Raw genomic sequence first — 17885 nt, 5'->3', positions numbered from 1 at the left:
TATTATAGTATATTATATAATAATTACGTATACTTACGTATATACGTATGTACGTACTACGTAACGTTACTTACGTAACGTACCGTCGGTAACCCCCGGTTCCTTCTCTCTCTTCTCTCTCTCTCTCTTCTCTCTCTCTCTCTCTCTCTCTCTCTCTTTTCGTTCTCTCTCGTCCACGTCCCCGCTTTTTTATTTCTGCTTCGAGGCTTTGTTTAACTTCTGTCGCGAAATTTTTCCGCCCCGCAACGATTATTGCTCCCCGGAGATCGCGGAGAGATGGAGGAGGAAAACAGGATTCGGTTGCAGACTTTTCTGCCTTCGGACAACGGGATGTAGGGATGTAACGCACCGGACACGAAATTGTGCACGAAAACGTTCGGAAAAATCACACCTTCGGTATAAGATTATAGTTGACATATTTCCAGAGGTTTGAATCATACATTTTCATTTATGTGCAAAAATGGAAAAAACTAAGAAAATGGAGAACTAGGAACAAAAACGTGCGAGTTTGGTGAGCTCAGGAATGTCAGTTATACTTGAGCAATTATAGCTGACATACAGAGAACAGTCACGGTGAATTGTTAGTCGACTTCAGTAACGAAAGAATTAACGAAGGCGTTGATACAGCAGCGACGAGGTCCGAATGAGTTACAGATCGTTCGATAGAGGAAAAACGGTCGAGCCAAGTCATTGTGGTCGACAACTTATTGTCCGATACCGGTGCATAATATCCTGTTCTATGCACGAACGAACCTAGTGACAGCATCATTGTGGATGGCCTTAATCAACCGAGACGACCGAATCTCGCGCGATAGTGGGCCAGTCCTTACAAAAGAAAATGAATCATTACACGGACACAATCCGAGAACTAAATTATAATAGTGCAAGAAGAAAATATGAAATGTAAATAAAACTAAGAAATTTCGATACAATTCATTAAATATCGAGCGATTCTTTTCTTATTTTAAGATGTATTGTAATTCCATTTAAAAAATAATGCAAAAGATACATTTTACAATACACATTATAACAACAATTAAATTATATAATCTGTTCAAATCAAGAAAAAAGTATTCAAAGAAATCAGTTACATACATTAAACAAAAATTACTAAATCTGAATACATATTTCTTTTGAATAGTTAATAACAGTTTACTAAGTACACTCAATAAACATTCAATAAAAAAAAAAGATAATTAAATCAATAATGGTTTTTTTTTGTATGAAATAAATATATATTTACTTAGAACTATTCAAACAAATATTTATTAATATTTAGTATTTTTTTCAATGTATAAATCACGCATTATTTTTTACAATTTATATTTACTCTTATGTTGTACGTGCGATTTATATTTATACATTCCGTCCATTCTGTTCTGCTTCACTTCTCGTATTGCAATATTGCAATATCCGAACCATTCAGTGACAGACGTTGTCATTCGTTTCATGGATGCGTATGCAGCTTTATCTTGCCTGAATTCTACTCTCGTCTTTCTATTCGCGCACATACGAGTCAGGAAAAATTCGTTCCGTATATAATCCGTCTTTCTCTCATCTGGCCTTCCTTTCGCTCTTCGCGCATTCACTCGTTCGACGAAACGAACCGCCTTTATCCCGCTCCTTCTCGCGCGCGCATTCCACTCCAACAGAAATAAATCTTATGTTTTCGCGTATAAGCGGCCTTTTAATATCACCACCCTTGATTTACCGCCGCAGACCGTGCATCTCCACGCATAAGAGAGGCCGAGAGCCAAGCTCCCCGCATGTTCCACTGACATTTGTCTTCCAGGCAACCCCCGAGACCCAAAACGAGTGTCCCTAGGTTTTCCCTGATTTAGCGCTCCTCCCGTCAGTATTTGACTAGATGATTCTCGATCTCTCCAAAGAGATTACCGTTCTTGTCAACGAATTATTGGCCATGTCTCTGGGAGAACTAATGGATCGAGACAAATGCTTACGAATTTTTACTTATATCAATCGAAGAAAAGATCAGCAATTACAAGCTATTATTACCGAATCACTTGTCAGATCTCGCACAAGCAAATACATTGCAATAGATAAAATTATAACTTAATAAAATTATAATACATAAAAAAATAATCAAAACGTTAAAATTTAAATTATCATACTATTTACATTTCGATGTGATCATTATATCCTAGTCATTTTACGCATAGCTTTATATATTTATGTGTTATTTATTATTTTCAACAAAAACACGACAAATGTATTTCCAGTCTTGCAACATCGAAAATGAAATGTCAACGAGATTCAGCAAACGATAGATGGATGCGCTGCAAGATGCATCCTATGCGTCCGCTACAGCATCCGGTTATGCAGCTCCGGACGCCGAGTGCATTGGAGCGTTGCGGTCATTACAAGAGGGCCCCTACGTGTCCGTGGTAAAAGGTCCTCGGTGTGTCCGAGTATTAAAAAAGGAATCCCAAAAGCCAGTCGTCAGATAGATGGCGAAAGAGTGAGGGAAGCGGAGTGCGAGAGGGGAAGCAGAGCAAGAGAAAAACAATGTTGCTGCCGGTTACCGCGGGACACTCGGGGAAAATAAGAGAACAACGTTGCGAGCCCGCGTATGTCCACGCTGATCATGAGAAATGAACCGACGCGATGAGACAAACCGTTGATGTACATCAACGGACTTTTCCGTCGCCGAATATCCTCCGTCAGATCCGGCAGACTTAAATTTCCGGCGGTCGCACACGTAAATGTTGATTTCAAGGAAAATAATAATTCCAATAAAAACGAAAGGAAATGCATTTAACGAGCAAGCTATAGAAGCAGAAAAAATATTTTTTAAATAAAAGCACGAGGAAAAAAAGTTTATATCTTATGTATGTATATGTGTAAATATACTTTTCTGTAAAAATAATTACTGTATAAATAATTTTCGAGTTTTCATGGTAGTTCCTAAATAGGCTAACTATTATTCAGCCTTCTTTTTAACATCAATTTACGATCGAAGATCTGCATTTAATATATAAAAAAAAATGAAAATATCACAGATGTTCATATTTCGTTCGCGATTGATCGACGATAACGCGTAACATTCGTATGATAACTATACGATTTATCATGTCCATTTCTACCAATATAAATTAACTTTAATCTAGGTTCAACTTATTCTTCATTTTTTTCTAGTTTTCTAAAGATTAGAAAAAAACAAAGAGTAAGTTGAACCGAGATTAAAATTAATTTACATTGATGGAAATGAGCATTAATTTCTAAAACATAAACACACAAAAAAACAGTGGGTAATTGCAAAAGCTAGCATGACTTCGACGTATGTCTAGGAGATCGTAGTGATTTAATTACAGGACATTCCGATCAAGTTTGTGACGCGGTATGAAGAACCGATCTTCGCTTCTCGTTCATCACTAAGGTATTTACAAACTTCGCTTGTAACGATACGGAAAGCAATAATCACGCGAATTGTAATACAGTCAATTTACAGTTTATGGACTGGAAAATAGGAAGAAAGAGCATTTTTGAAAGTCATGGTTTAAGAGTCGAAAATAACGATGATATTCTCGAAAGTCTAATAGGAGAGAATTATCACTTCAATTATAAAAAATAGTAAATTTAAATAAGATAGCAGTTTTTCAACGAGGAAATATCAATATCAAAGCAAAATCATTTAAAGATAAAAAAAAGAATGATCTAAATCCTGCCATCTTACATATCTTCTTCCTCTCTCGCAATTCCTGGAAAGAGGAAAGCGCATCATCATCATCATCATCATCATCATCATCATCATGACTTCGAGCTGTCGGATCACCGGAGGAAATGTTCGAACCTTCGTTAAGTGATCCAGAGTCAGTGCCGCGCGACCGCTGAAATCGCCCGAGACCGAAAGAGGCGAGCAGAGTGCGGCGGCATAATACCGCGAAGAGCAAGAATGCGAAAGGTACGAGAGAAAGAGAGAAGGACAATAGCCGGGTAAAGGAAGAAGATCACGGCGAGCATAATGCGAGCAAGGAGTTTTCGATCGTTGTCAGCGGGCGGAAGCCGGCCGGCCGGCCGGCCGGCCGCGCGCGGCTCGGCTCAGCTCAGCTCAGCTCAGCTCAGCTCGGCACGGCACGGCACGGCACGGCACGGCACGGCACAGCACGGCACGACGGTGCGCGCTAGAATAACGAAAGCTAATTATGCGCTCGGCTCGAAAAAGGGGAATCACGGCAAAAACCGTCGATAATCGACATCCTGCCGCAGTCCGTCGGTCAACAGGACTACCGCCGGTGTAACTTCAGACCGTCGTCCTCCTCCTCCTCCTCCTCCTCCTCCTCTCTCTCTCTCTCCACGTTGTTTCCCTTCTCTCCCGTACCCTTCGTGAGGACTATCCCGCGACCGAAGATCCTCTCCCCCTTTGAGCAAACAAGAAGACCGACCGGAGGCTTTCGCCGATGTAATAAAAAGGGGGTCCGTGAAGGATGCTCCGCTTCTGGTTGTCCGCAGCCAGCTTCACTATGCAAGGTACATTATTATCGAAAGGCGCAAAGATATGCTGTGTTTAATTCGTGGAAAGTAAAGAGTAAATGAGAAAACAGCGCGCAACAATCGATTGTCGGAAACTAAAATACATACACCGTTAAAATATCACTAAAGTAATAGCTGTAAATAATATGTAAATAATTCATTGACTGATTTTAATCGATTGAAAGATGGAAATTGGAAGATTTTAAGGACTATAGAATGTTAGAACAAAAAGTAATTAAAGAAACACTCGAGCTAATTTGCAGCAATCAGAAGGAATTTATCGATTATACAATGCTTAACTTGTTTCACGAAGATAAGTAGATGAATTAATAGAATATGAAAGAAATTTTTATAATTCAATTCCTATGAACGTGAATTTTCTCTAACAAAGTTCAACGATTTAAGTAAAATCAATAATGGAGAAAACTCGTCGTTGATGACTCCAAATCAATAATAACGTAATACGACTACCTTACGAGTTATATAACTCTGATAGAAATATATGCGGTTTTTCTATATATCTATATATCTATTCAGTATATCCATATAATATTACGTTGGATTATTATATTGGATCCAGATTTTGCGCAATTTTCGTCCAGTAACTGCGGGCAAAGCCTTATATCTTGATTGTAATCCTAAGTAGTTTTACTTTTCAGTTACTAGATAGAGTTAATATAACTATTTAGTAACTGCTAAAAAAAATACATAAAGTTTCTAGGAATTTCAAGGGAACACATAACGCGCATCCATTGGTCGTTTTGTGAATGTGTTGCACTTGCAGGGCACTGCTGGTTGCAAGGCGGATCGTTGCGCCGACTAAGTTGGTTTTTTTACCGGACCTCTCAATATCGATCAAGCGTTCCCGATCAGAGAACAACACGCGTAGGTTGCTAGCCAGGCGTGACCACTGGGCTACCGCGATACACCACGAAAAACGCAGCCACCCGCCATGCTTGGTCGCTCCCGTCTATTTACATTGGCACCGTTGCGGAGAGAGTACAGTCGGCAATATGAACGTGCTTTCCGATATTCGCCAATTCCACACTCCCCGGAATGAAATCACGATCGTTCTAAAAGTTGACGATTCGAAATGTAGCAATGTGATTCGAATCAATGTAACAAATAGACAGTCAATAATCAAAATTATAAATAAAGCATGCAAAAGTTTTGATGAGACCGTTAAAATGTATGATGATGAAGAAAAAGATAATCAATGAAATTATGAAATGTCGCGACTGGAACTATAATTATTTTTCATACTCAAAAATAGGATCTGTGAAGTTAGCACATTTTGTTAATATAAAAAATAATAGCAGTTTTAGTAGCACTTTTTATAGTTTCCTTATAAAAATAAAGAGTTTCGCATTTTTTATATTAAAAGAACCAAAATTTAAAATATAACGTGTTAACGCGAATCTAGATATTCCCCCTCTAAAGTATAAATATTTCCACTTCTAGCTACAAATCCCGTTAATACTACTCGGGTTCTATCAATATATGTACCAATATAATTTGAAAACAAAATTCCAACAATTACCAATTTTAATAAACTTTAAATATATATTACGCATCAATGGAAGTAGATTAGACACTTAGAAATACGAAAGCGTATCAGGTTGATGAAATTTTTACATAAACCCACTGTTAATCATATTTGTAGAAAACTATGAGGAAATGTACGTAGAATAGCAGACACGCAGACCTTAGATGAAGAGAATATGACGAGAAAAGAAGAAGGAAGAGAAAGGGAAAAGGAAAGCGAGAGAGGCGGGCGAAACGTTCAGCTCGCTTTACCGAGCACTGATGATAGTTTTTGCTCGGTAAGATTTTTTGCTTCTACCCCCGCGGCCACCCCCAAGGGTGGATGATATATGACCGCCCCCGAGACACTGGCCACCCCCGGGAGAATGAGGAATAGAGGTGGAGAAAGAGAAAGAGAGAGGGAGGACACATCCTGATTCCGAAAGAATTCCTTCCATGTTCCTTCGAGTGTACGTTTGCGAATGTACGAATCCAATTATCGATGAATATAATACAGATCAATTAAAAGATCATTCACCGTGTCGTTCGTTATGAAAAGATTTGCCGAGAATATTTGCGAGATTTCATCAGGATTGTCACAAATTCCTCATCCAAAAATCCCAAGTTTTCCATGATTTTCAATGATATTTTGAAATTTGTTGTATTTTTATCCTGATTTGAAAATCGTTAAATATTTTCTTAAAAGATCAATTTAACATAATGTAAATTACTATTAATGTTATTGACACTATACTTGCAATTTTAATTGTTAATAGTATTCCAAATCTATGTAGGTGTGATGTAGATATAATATTAAACTTTTTTAAAGCCAAAAATTTTAATTTTCCAGTTTGAAGGAAATTTGCAAAATTTCCTGACTTTTCTCTGATTCCCAGTTTTGTGGCAACCTTAGTACATGAACATACATTGTAAGGCTCATCGAATCGAAGAAACCAGACATGGATAATGTACTGATCGATCCATTTCCCAATAGGAACAATTTTCAAGGATCCTATTGCGATGATGGTGGACTTCATCTCTCAAAAATTAGCAAAATATCATCGGACGAAGGAGAGAAAAAAGAGCTTAGGACGGTTCAAGTTTATAGTGGTAGCGCGCGTGGAGGTCTCTCGCAATGAATCAATTTATTTAAGGGTAGTTGGATTTCGCGAGTCGATGCACGACGACTACGAGCCACCCTCCTCCAATACCAAGACTCACCCCTCTTTTTCTAGGTGGCTCGTTTCGTCGAATGATTTATAGTTTTCCTTCCGCGAGCACCCGTCCACCCCGCCCGTCGTGCTGCGTTCTCTCTTTCCGCTGCGCTCGCCTCGAAGCAACGGCACCCTCCTGCCAAATGTACGCAAAATAGTCGAAATTTCTTCGGTGTTTCACCCCTCGCTGAAGAGGAAAGGGAAACCTACGTCAGGCCGCATCAAGTTATCGAAACAGCGGCAGACGCTTTTCCGTAAGAGCGAATCAGCCGATCGTCGTCAATCGATGAAGGAGAGCATAAAGCAAAAACTTTACGTACTTTCCTCAGGAGAAAATTGACTCTTCGAACGGATTTGTGCGCGAGGGAGATTTGCGTTTGGAGCGTCGGACAGCCAGCGTAAATGGCCACTGGGCGAGCTGAACGAAGGACGGTGAGAATAATTAGTCATTTATGAGACCGTAAGTGGGGCCGCAAATCGGTCCTTCGCGGAGGGACGACTACGATGTTAGGGACTCTGCGGGGACAACGGCGTTATCTTGAAATTATTAATCATATTGTAACGCGCGTCGCGCGAGAGACAGCCGAAGGGAGCGGGAGAAGGATGAGGAGAGACGAGAGACACAAGCTACCGGCTCCATGGACTTATCTGGCACCTTAATCAATTCCCAGTTATTAATTATGGCCTCTGCCCTTCTCCAACCATCACATTCACCTCCTCCGTTCTACGCCAGTAGAGTACGCGGCGCGCGTTTCCGAGACCCACGACGACGACGGCACCATTGTCCGCGGTGTTACAATGCGGTGTCAACAAGATCGCGGTCACATTTTCCCCAAGCATCATTAATAATTATTTACCGAAGTGCGAAAGTCAACCCGGGAGCGCGTGCGCCCAATAGGCGCCGACATTGCGACGAAACTTGCACTCAGGTGCAATAAACGTCGTACAATACTTACTCGTTTGTCAAAAGAATGAAAAATAAATTAATCTTTCATGAGTAAAATTATTATACATTATGTGTATGTATAAAATAACTTATCATTAACCTTTAGAGGACGGGATCCATTTTTTAAATCTTACAACTTTTCCTTGTTAATTTATTATTCATTATATTTCTTGCGCCAAAATATATAATTATAGTGACTTTCATGTCCTGTAAAGATTAATTTGATATATATAAATTGAAAGATGAATGATTTTAATATTAATAATTTAAATTTAAAATATTGTATCATTATAAAAAGACCGCTTTGTAATAGATTTTGTATAAATATAAACTTCGCGAGTAAAAAATTAAATATCTCACTATACTATCTACTTACTTTTTTCGTAATAAATTATATTTTTATGCTCAAATATATTAAAGAGAATAATAAAATGCATTTTCAATGACACAATAATGATCAACAGTTTCTATAAAGTTAATTATAGTCAACAGTTCCTATATCATTGCCTACGAGGTATAGGTTTTTAAATCACCAATGTCAGGGAATATCCACGCACCAAAAGAAAGGATGAGTGGCGTCAAGTGGAAGTTGAATGATCGTTTATGCAAATCCTAATCCTTTCGAAGATCCATCTGAGCGACGTTGACGGATTGGCGGGGGACTTTGTTTGAAGCAGTTAAACGGATTGCAATTCTCGCTATCATTTGTTCTCCTAAAGGCGCGAGAGCTTTCAAAGTGACCGATTAGCGAGTCTTAGCTAATTATCGATAAAAGGAGTAATAGAAGAAGCAACGATTGCTTATCAAGAGATAAAATAGAAGATTACTTTTCTATACTGAAAAAAATAAGAAGAAATAAAAAGTGTAAAACACTCTATTTATATATCATGCGAAGTTTAACTCGAGTAGTCATTCAAGATAAAATTATATATATTAAATTTAATGGTAATATTATTTTTGTTTTTAAAAGATTATTTATTGAAAAATTGCTTCTTTATGCTTTTAAACAAATAAAATGATCATTTGAAATTACTCAAACTGAGAATATGGAAAAAGTAAAAACGTTCATGTGCTTGTTATAAAAATAGTATAAATATAGAAAATTTAATATAAAATATATATGTATGATATATAGAGAGTAATTTTATATCCCAAGTATTGCAAAAAATGTACTATACACGTACTGTATAATATAACTATGTGTAATGGAAGCAACGAACTATGGAGTTTTGTTCGAAAAATACAAAGAACGATTATACTGGCAGTGGTGACGCAAAAAAGGGGCGGCATGCCCGACCTGCTGAAAAATTAATCACCGACGTCACAAAGGAGTCGGTCGAAGACAATACCAGCGGTCCGGAAAAATATTTTTCACATTTTCCTTCCCTCGGTTAATAGCAAATTCTCGATAATAGATCGTGAACACTCGCAACCTCAAGAAATGGGGTCAAAATAGGGAATTATCGTTCTTTTACATGTCTCTCCAATCAAAATGCGGTAGAAAGAAATTTTTTTATAAACACTAGATTATTTTCGAAAATACTATTAAAAATTTAACACGTAGAAATGTAGTAATCTATATTCATCTATATCATATTATGTGAAGAGAAGAACATTACACTATATCCTCCTTCTTACGCGTGTAACTGCTTGTTTAATACGGGAACCTGACCACTTATTTCGTGGTTTTCATACCCTCTACGCGTATCGTGTACACCGAAATCGCGCGTGACACGACAAACGTGTAATCCGCGAGAAGGGTTGATCCCGGTTTAGCTTGCATACCGTTGAATCCACGAGATTTAAGCCCCGGCGAATTTGAATCTGTCAATCCGAAGTGTCCAGCCAACGTGTCGCGCCATACGAGAGAATGTATAATAAGGGAGGGCACAGATAATGCCGTCCTGGATGTTAAAAGACTTTTTTTCGTTGTCGGAAGGATCTCGCTCGTATTTACGATATCATATTCGAGCACAGAGTCGCCATAGAATTTACTAAAATTTCTCTAAAATATTTAGACAAAAGATCTTTTTTGTACAAGAACGTGAGCAACAAAAGATTTTTTTTTAGTTCTCGTATCACATGAAAAAAAGATGAAGAATAGAACAAAGAAATTAATAATAATAATAATAATAATAATAATAATAATAATACTTTAGTGATACGTATAAAATACAGAAGATTTATGACAGGCGATATTTCAATAAATTTACGATGATATTTCAAAAGACGCCAGCATAATGCTGCTTATGAGCTCGAACCTTAAAGAAGAAATTTACAGGGGACACGTGATAGCACAATGAATTAACAATCGGCACAATAAACAATGAAACAAACTAAATGAAATGAGTAACATAGTGGTCGATGAATAACACTATGAATGCATGGCTATTTACAATAAGAAACTATATATTGTGAGGCTGAACGGAAAGTAGCAATACAGTCGAGGAAATGAATGTCGCTAGGCAGCATATTATAGTATTTTATTATATATACCATGTATGAGAATATAGTCTAAAATTTAACTGTGCAACGACGAGGATAAGATAGGGACGATTGATAGTGTGTATGAGAGAATGATGTTGCATGATATTCTTCATTTAGAGGTAGACAATCACGAAGGAAAGAGGGAAAGACACGTGCTATGACGAAAAACATTATGGGTAGACAACATAGATGGAGAAATTTGCAGTCTCGTTATAGTCGGAGGAAATTTTAACGATTTCTTTGCGTTTAATTTGATAAATCTTTAAGTATAGGTATAAAAACTACACCTAAGTTCCTGTTTGAAGTACAGAATGCAAGTGAACTTCTTCCTTGCGACGATTGGTGAAGGAAGGTTTATGAGCTTTCTATAACCATTAATAGAAATCAAGAGTAAGTTACAAATGAATAGTGTCATAAAACAGTATTAAGTGGTTATCAGTTCGGTGGCTGCATAGAGATGGCTAATTTACTTTAAAACTTAAATACATTATGACCGATCAATCTTTTATTTCTGCATAATTTCTTACAAAAAATTTCCTGTATTCATATTACTTCTAAAGATGCTCATATTAGCCTACCTAGAGAGTAATATGGGCATTGGACGGGTAATAAGTACACTCGCTACTATTTTAACATTTGTATTAAAATAATCAATTTCAATACTAAGATACATAAAATATCAACAAATCTATCAAATGGTATGCATAAGATTTTTTATTCTTCAGTATATAGATGTAGATATATATCAAAATGTTTCCTTAAGGTGCTCATAATATTCGATTCTATCTTACATTGAAATAAATAAATTTTATGGTCTATAAATAATCATGGATGGATCTGAAGTATTTACAGACTTGACATATATTGAATTGGCTGATATTTCTGAGCAACGGATAGAGCAATAAGAAGAGCTCAGATTTATTCCTGATGAACGCGTACTTCAGTGTGTGCCTTTGGGATGGTTTTCTCCAAGTGAAGTGTAGATTAGGGATACCAGAAAAGTAGAAACTCGAAGAAGATCGAGCGAGAGTCCAAATTGCATTTACGGTCTTGACCGTGGAAGAAGGCGAAACGATATTAAGACACCGGTGGCCCTTCGTCGGGGTCGATGTATCATTTGCCGGCGGGTCGTTAAGCGGTTTCAATTAGTTTTCTCCCGTGCCCGGTCCTCCCCCACAGCCACACGAGCGAGAGACGAGAGAAAGAGGAGTCCGCCACCGCCGCCCAGCTTAATCGCGCGGTCCAGTTTTTTCTCATAATTAGGAAAAGCTCGTTAATACATCCTGGATATATCTACCCTTCCCGTCCATCCTCCCTTTCTAACATTTACGACAACCGATTTCGACCACGATCGACGAGCGCGAGATCGAACCGCGTTCGTCACCGCGTTTCTCGCAAAAATCTCGCAATAGTATAAAAAAGAGAGTTGAAACAAAATTTCAAATGCAAAACATTTTAGAAAGAACATAAATAAATAATTATATATAGCAGATTGAATTGCAATAAAATATTAGATGTTCTTCAAATGTATTAATATCTTAAATCGAAAAATATATTACATTCATTTTAGAATTGAAAAAAATTTTTAAGAATATTTAATTTTCGTCAATTTTACCTGGCAAAAACTTTATACTAAATTTTCATCCAAACATGTAAAAATGTTTAAGAAAAAGCATAAGTAAATAATTATATGCATTCAGATTAAATTGCAATTCATGAAATATTAGATATCTTGTAAATACACCAATGAGTTAAAATTTGAAAAGAAAGAAATGTAAGAGAATACTCTTAATTCATCTTTATTCGGTTTTCATTAATTTTGGTTCAATAGCTATTTCTATATACTATTTACGACATAATACTTTCAAGCATCTAATTTTATTAAATAACATACCTTTCCGTGTATTATTCATCGATATTAGATGTCAAAAAAACGTTGCTCATCACCGACTGCGTCTCGCCCCGTAATGGCGGGTGGTTGAAAAACTGTGGCGCGCAATTTTCAGGACAACTAGCGCCATCTTAATTGAAACATACGAACGTAGAAGAGACGCTCGAAACTCGTAATTAGTTACCGACAGCCAACATTAGAATTTATAACGTTTATCTAATTGACACATAGAAAGCGTTGTGACCATAAAATAATAACTTATTTCGGGAGACAAATATTTTTACGTATCAATTTTTTTTCTAAAAGTTGGCTCGTCAAAATCCGTAATACATTGAAATGTATTACGAATTGTATACTTTGAATATGGAAATGTATACATTGAAATCATGTATGGATATAAAACTTTTTATTTTTTTAAAATTAATATACTAAACGGGTGAAAAATTATCGCAAAACATATTCGTCTGAGAATTGCAATTACAACGCCACAGCATGAAATAAATAATGTAAAATTTAAGTTTTCTCACCGAATGAAGGAACGCCAACTATCCAGGAAGCCCTTCTCCACAATGTAGAAAGATTTCAGAGGATCAATGCACGTGGAAATTTCATTTCTATTCTTTCCATAATACAAGTCGGTAAGCTCGTCTTTCTGTTGCTTCGCTTTTATTTTGTCATCTTTCTTCGCTCTTTGCGCACTTTTCATCTTTTCCTGAGAATTAACAGTACATATAGATATACAAAGACAACTAAATAAGTTATTAAATTTCAATAATTTATTCGCAAATAAGAGACTTATTTAAAAAAACTTATTTACCTCGCAGATTGAACAGGATGGTGATCCAACGGGATATTCTTTCGAATCCGGAAAATATTTTTTAAGAATCACCCACGCTTCTTGAGGTATCACTTTTCTACTGGAATCTGCCGTTTTAAGAGATTTGTGCTCGCAGAGTAAGTCTTCGTTAAAGTTTATAATAACTTCATTTTCCTTGTTCTCTTCGACTTCCTTCGGACAACCATTACCGTCTTTGTCCGTATTCTTATTCTCCTCCTGTAAAGTATCCTGGCAATCATCTTCTTTTTGTTCTATATCCTCTTGAAACGTTTCCATAGCTAACCTTCGCCATGATCGTAATGAATCAGTACCAATTATATAGCTTGTTTCGATACTAAAATGACAGAAACATATCATACAGTTATTATTATTGTTACTACTTCTTTTTATTATAGCAAAAAATAACGAGCTTACGGTTCTTTAAATATGCGAATTAATTCTCCAACTTCTTTGTGATCTCGTTCAAGTGCTATCTTGAAACGCAATAATTTGCAACGTCGTTTTACGCAAATTTCGCACAAAAACGTCTGGTCTAATCGCGGACCTCCTAGATATTTATCGTAAAGCATTTGAGCTGCTAATTCCGGTACGCATTTCATACGACTAACTTTCAATGGATCAAGTCGATAGTGCGAGCACATTGAATTGGAATTGTCGATTGGACGGATATCGAGTGCAGAGGAATGTCCGATCAACCATTTCGATAGCCAGTCGGTTGGTATCCAATAATAATTACTCCAAGATACTGTTGAATGGATTATATTATACACATCTATTACGAGTTGTCGTTTGGAGTTCTGATCTTCAATTTCTTTTTGCTAAAAAAAAAAAAAGGGAAATTATGTAGCAACAAATATAAAAAAAGTATAATAATTCTATCGTTTTCACTTGATATTTCCTTACTTTTTCTTGCTGTGCGGCTAACAAACTCAATTCGTGTTTAACATTTTCTTGTCTAACAAGTTCACGCATTGTACTGCTTACTTGCCAATTCTCAAATTCCATCTGTAAAGAGAAAAATACATTTAATTAAATGTTAATTAATCAAAATTTAGTGAATAATTAAAAAGAACTTATATCTAAAGAATTTTTACCTCTTCATAAAAATCACGTTCACCGCAACTCATAGCTCTGTGTGCGTCACCATTCAATCGTTTATAATCTAGTTTAACAACTTTCACCATTGACTCTTTTAGATAGTGAATTTTTTGTAATTGTTCTACAGTAGACTCATGCGTGTCTTTACATCCGTTTGTGCTAGCGACAATTTCTGTATTATTTTCACCCATGATAGGTGTATCAGTCTTTTCAGATATTGCAGATTCATTTATTTCTATTACATTCTCTAAATCTAATTTCAATGTTTTTTCAGAGTTTTCTTCTTGAATTAATGGCGTATCTTCAATATCAGCTTTCTGTTTTAGTTCATCTCCAGTATCCGATTTTTCTGTAACTGCAAGTTTCTCACAGTAAACAGTATCATTGGAGGCATTTATTTCTACATCAAGTTTTTTCAATTTTACTTTCTTCACAGCATTTATTCGTACATCCGAAGTTAACTTTTTATAAACCAACATATAAGCTGTGTTGGATGACAGAAATCCTTTTGGAACACGCCCACGTTTCATTGATTTATCTATATATAAAAAAAAAGAAAAGACTTTCAGCCTTCTCGCGTGAAAAGCCATACATTTATTTCTTTATTATTAAATACAAAGTATTTGATTTTAAAAATTACCATTTACGCTGTCCTCGATTCGTTTATTTTGCATTTTTTCAACTTTATCGTCGCTAAATTGATACCATTCTCCGCTTGAATTACATATATTCGCGATATAATGCCCCGAATATGCAGATGGACCTTTGTGGCTCAATACAGCGACGAGACTGTACAGATGAGTTTGAGGCTGACACCTAATATATTCCGACATATCAAGCTCTTCGGGAAACTGAATATATGAATTCAATTTCTTCTTCTGTCCGGAATCTCTATTATAAATTATAACATCATCATAAAATTCATTCATTAAACACTATCATAAAATTCATAAAAAGCTCACCTATGGAATACAAAGCGCATTAGTTGAATATTTAAAGTCTCTGGAAGAGATTCCAGTCGTATGAATCGCCTGGCGTCCTTTTTATCATTGCAAGTAACACAATGATATTGATCCGCTCCCGTCAGCTGTTCTTCTGACAAATAATTGTCAATCGCTCCTTTTAAAGTTGCCGCCAGTTGTAGATCCAACTCATAAAATGTGGTGGACGTTGGATACTCAGTGCTGCACGTGGAACAACTGCATCAAACACAAAATTTTAATTATCCACTAAAAAGTCATTTCACTCTCCACTGTCAGTGGACAATCAGTTGATAGCATCAGTCATTGTAGTGAGCAACGTGTCCAACCATGTTGTCATTGTAAAGATTATTAGCACCATTATCATTTAGGAAAATTCTCATTGTTCCCACTTCAAAAAACCCACCTATTGATATAGCTGTATTTTCCCTGAGTCAGCCTCTGCAGCATCTGCTCCAGTTCTGAGTTTTGCTGTAGCTTTCCTTCAATATGGCACAATAGCAATTTGGAGAACTCTTGGGCATCTTGCTGCGTTCTGGTATCCAAGGATAACGCGATAGCGAGATTGACTGGATCAAGAAGGCTCCTATTGCCGAATTGCATCATTGCAAAAAGGTACTGCAATTGGCCAACTGCAGTTACTGGATGATAGGGTACTCCTGCTTTCTTTAACTGGCACAATGCCTCCTTCTCTTCTGGATCTTCCGTAATATCCCATTTGTATATTATTCTCCTGTTGATATATTAAATTTATCAAGATAATGTGCAATATATATGCAAGATTCAGTTTTAATTAATATATATCATATATATATATATATACCTCATGTCTTCATTGTGAAACCACATTTGAATTAAGCTATTGACGTAGCAAGTAGCACCTAGATTCTTTAAGCCAACATATTGGGTCGGGTCGCGTAACTCTGATAAGGAACTTTCTAAAGACATTACTTCAGCTGGCTGAGACTTCATATATTTGTCTTCTCCTAAACCTGTCAGACATTGGGGATTATAGGTGCAATTACGTCTGAAACAAATAACACGCTTAATAAGAATACATATTTACAATTGTAAAAGGAAGGAAAGTCAGACACAAAATTTCCTTTTAATGCGTTTGAGACTGCGTTTGGGAATATACACTGAATTCCTCCAGGTATCAATTTATGCTTGTTTAACATTTGGTAAACAACAAGAATAGAATAATATTTGAAGACACTCTGTGTATATTCCTGAATGCAGCTTAAATTTTGTAGAGTTAAACCGTGAGCATCACAGCACAGCAGTTTAGTAACAGTTTAGTAGCTATGGGACAGATAAATCTTGAGAAAACCATGGAAGAATATAAAATGAGACATTGCGCATAATGGCTGCTAAACTAAAATATTTGCGGCCAAATATTTGATTGGTCAAAAAGCAGTAGTTACATTTGAATGCATCCATGGGAGTGTCTCACCTTATATTTTTCCATCATGGAGAAAGTCGAAGATCAAGGGACTTCCAGAAAAAAAGGTAGAATGAAAAAGAAAGTGCAAAGCATGCTAAGGAAGTCTCGTGTCTCTCCATGTGCGAAATAAAAGTTTATATTAAACTAGTTTTGTCTATCCCTTTATCTCTTCCACACAATAAACTTTGCAATATTAGTATAATTGATGTATAGAAATCTTTTACTCCTACAAAATAATTACCAACTTACTTGCAATTTTTACAACTCTTTAATCCAATTCTATATGCAGTTTCTAAATGTGTTTTCTCAATCTCGTCTGGACTGATGGATTCTATCCATGCCCATGCTAACTTATCCAAGTCCCCCTTCTTAGTAGGCGGCATTTCTGTGACATAAAAATATTCAGTGAAAGGTTAAATAATATAATTGTATAATCTATGCAATATAATGACGATCGATATATATCAGCAAAATTATAAATGATCTGTTTTCTGTTCCTGCAGTAGTTCTGTTCTAGTGCTAGATTGCACTAGAACTTTCTTTCTCATTTTTGACATATATCAAACATAAACCTATTTCATTTTTTTTAAGTTCCGAAAATGTACACTCAGGACTTTGATTCTTTCCCTCGATTACTTTTTTAAAACTTCCAAAAATTCAGTTATTTCGTCTTTATGTCAAATTTAATTGTAAATGTTTAATCCGCACAGACTATGAGCATTAATGTAAAAAAGTGGCCTTTTCTCAATTTGTGAAAATTTCTGAGGGAAAGACTCGAAATCCTTAAGTGTACACTGATTTAGCCACAGAAAACAGACCTCCTATCATTCCTCCTTTCGATGAAAATAGCTTCGATAAATGCAATAAATTATTTTTACATAAAATTGTACAATTTTCCACTATATAAATATATATATATATATATATATATATATATATATATATATAATAAATACTTATACTAGACAGAAG

At 36.2% G+C, this 17885-nt stretch overlaps 1 protein-coding gene across 1 annotated transcript in view; it reads right to left on the bottom strand.

Moving 5' to 3' along the window:
- Positions 1–17885, bottom strand: part of LOC105621550 (ubiquitin carboxyl-terminal hydrolase 48-like) — a 61851-nt gene that overhangs the window by 43606 nt on the left and 360 nt on the right. The window contains exons 2-11 of the mRNA XM_012203026.1: positions 17163–17298; positions 16293–16496; positions 15876–16202; positions 15452–15688; positions 15130–15380; positions 14486–15027; positions 14295–14396; positions 13806–14209; positions 13371–13725; positions 13081–13265 (exon numbers count right to left, since the gene is read on the bottom strand). Coding sequence (XP_012058416.1) covers positions 13081–13265; positions 13371–13725; positions 13806–14209; positions 14295–14396; positions 14486–15027; positions 15130–15380; positions 15452–15688; positions 15876–16202; positions 16293–16496; positions 17163–17298 — 2743 coding nt within the window. The remainder of the gene's footprint in view (positions 1–13080; positions 13266–13370; positions 13726–13805; positions 14210–14294; positions 14397–14485; positions 15028–15129; positions 15381–15451; positions 15689–15875; positions 16203–16292; positions 16497–17162; positions 17299–17885) is intronic.

The sequence above is a fragment of the Atta cephalotes genome (assembly GCF_000143395.1).
Source record: "Atta cephalotes unplaced genomic scaffold scaffold00002, whole genome shotgun sequence".
NCBI classification, from domain to species: domain Eukaryota; kingdom Metazoa; phylum Arthropoda; class Insecta; order Hymenoptera; family Formicidae; genus Atta; species Atta cephalotes.
Note: the sequence above shows the minus strand (reverse complement) of the source record. Positions and strands in the feature narration are given on the sequence as shown.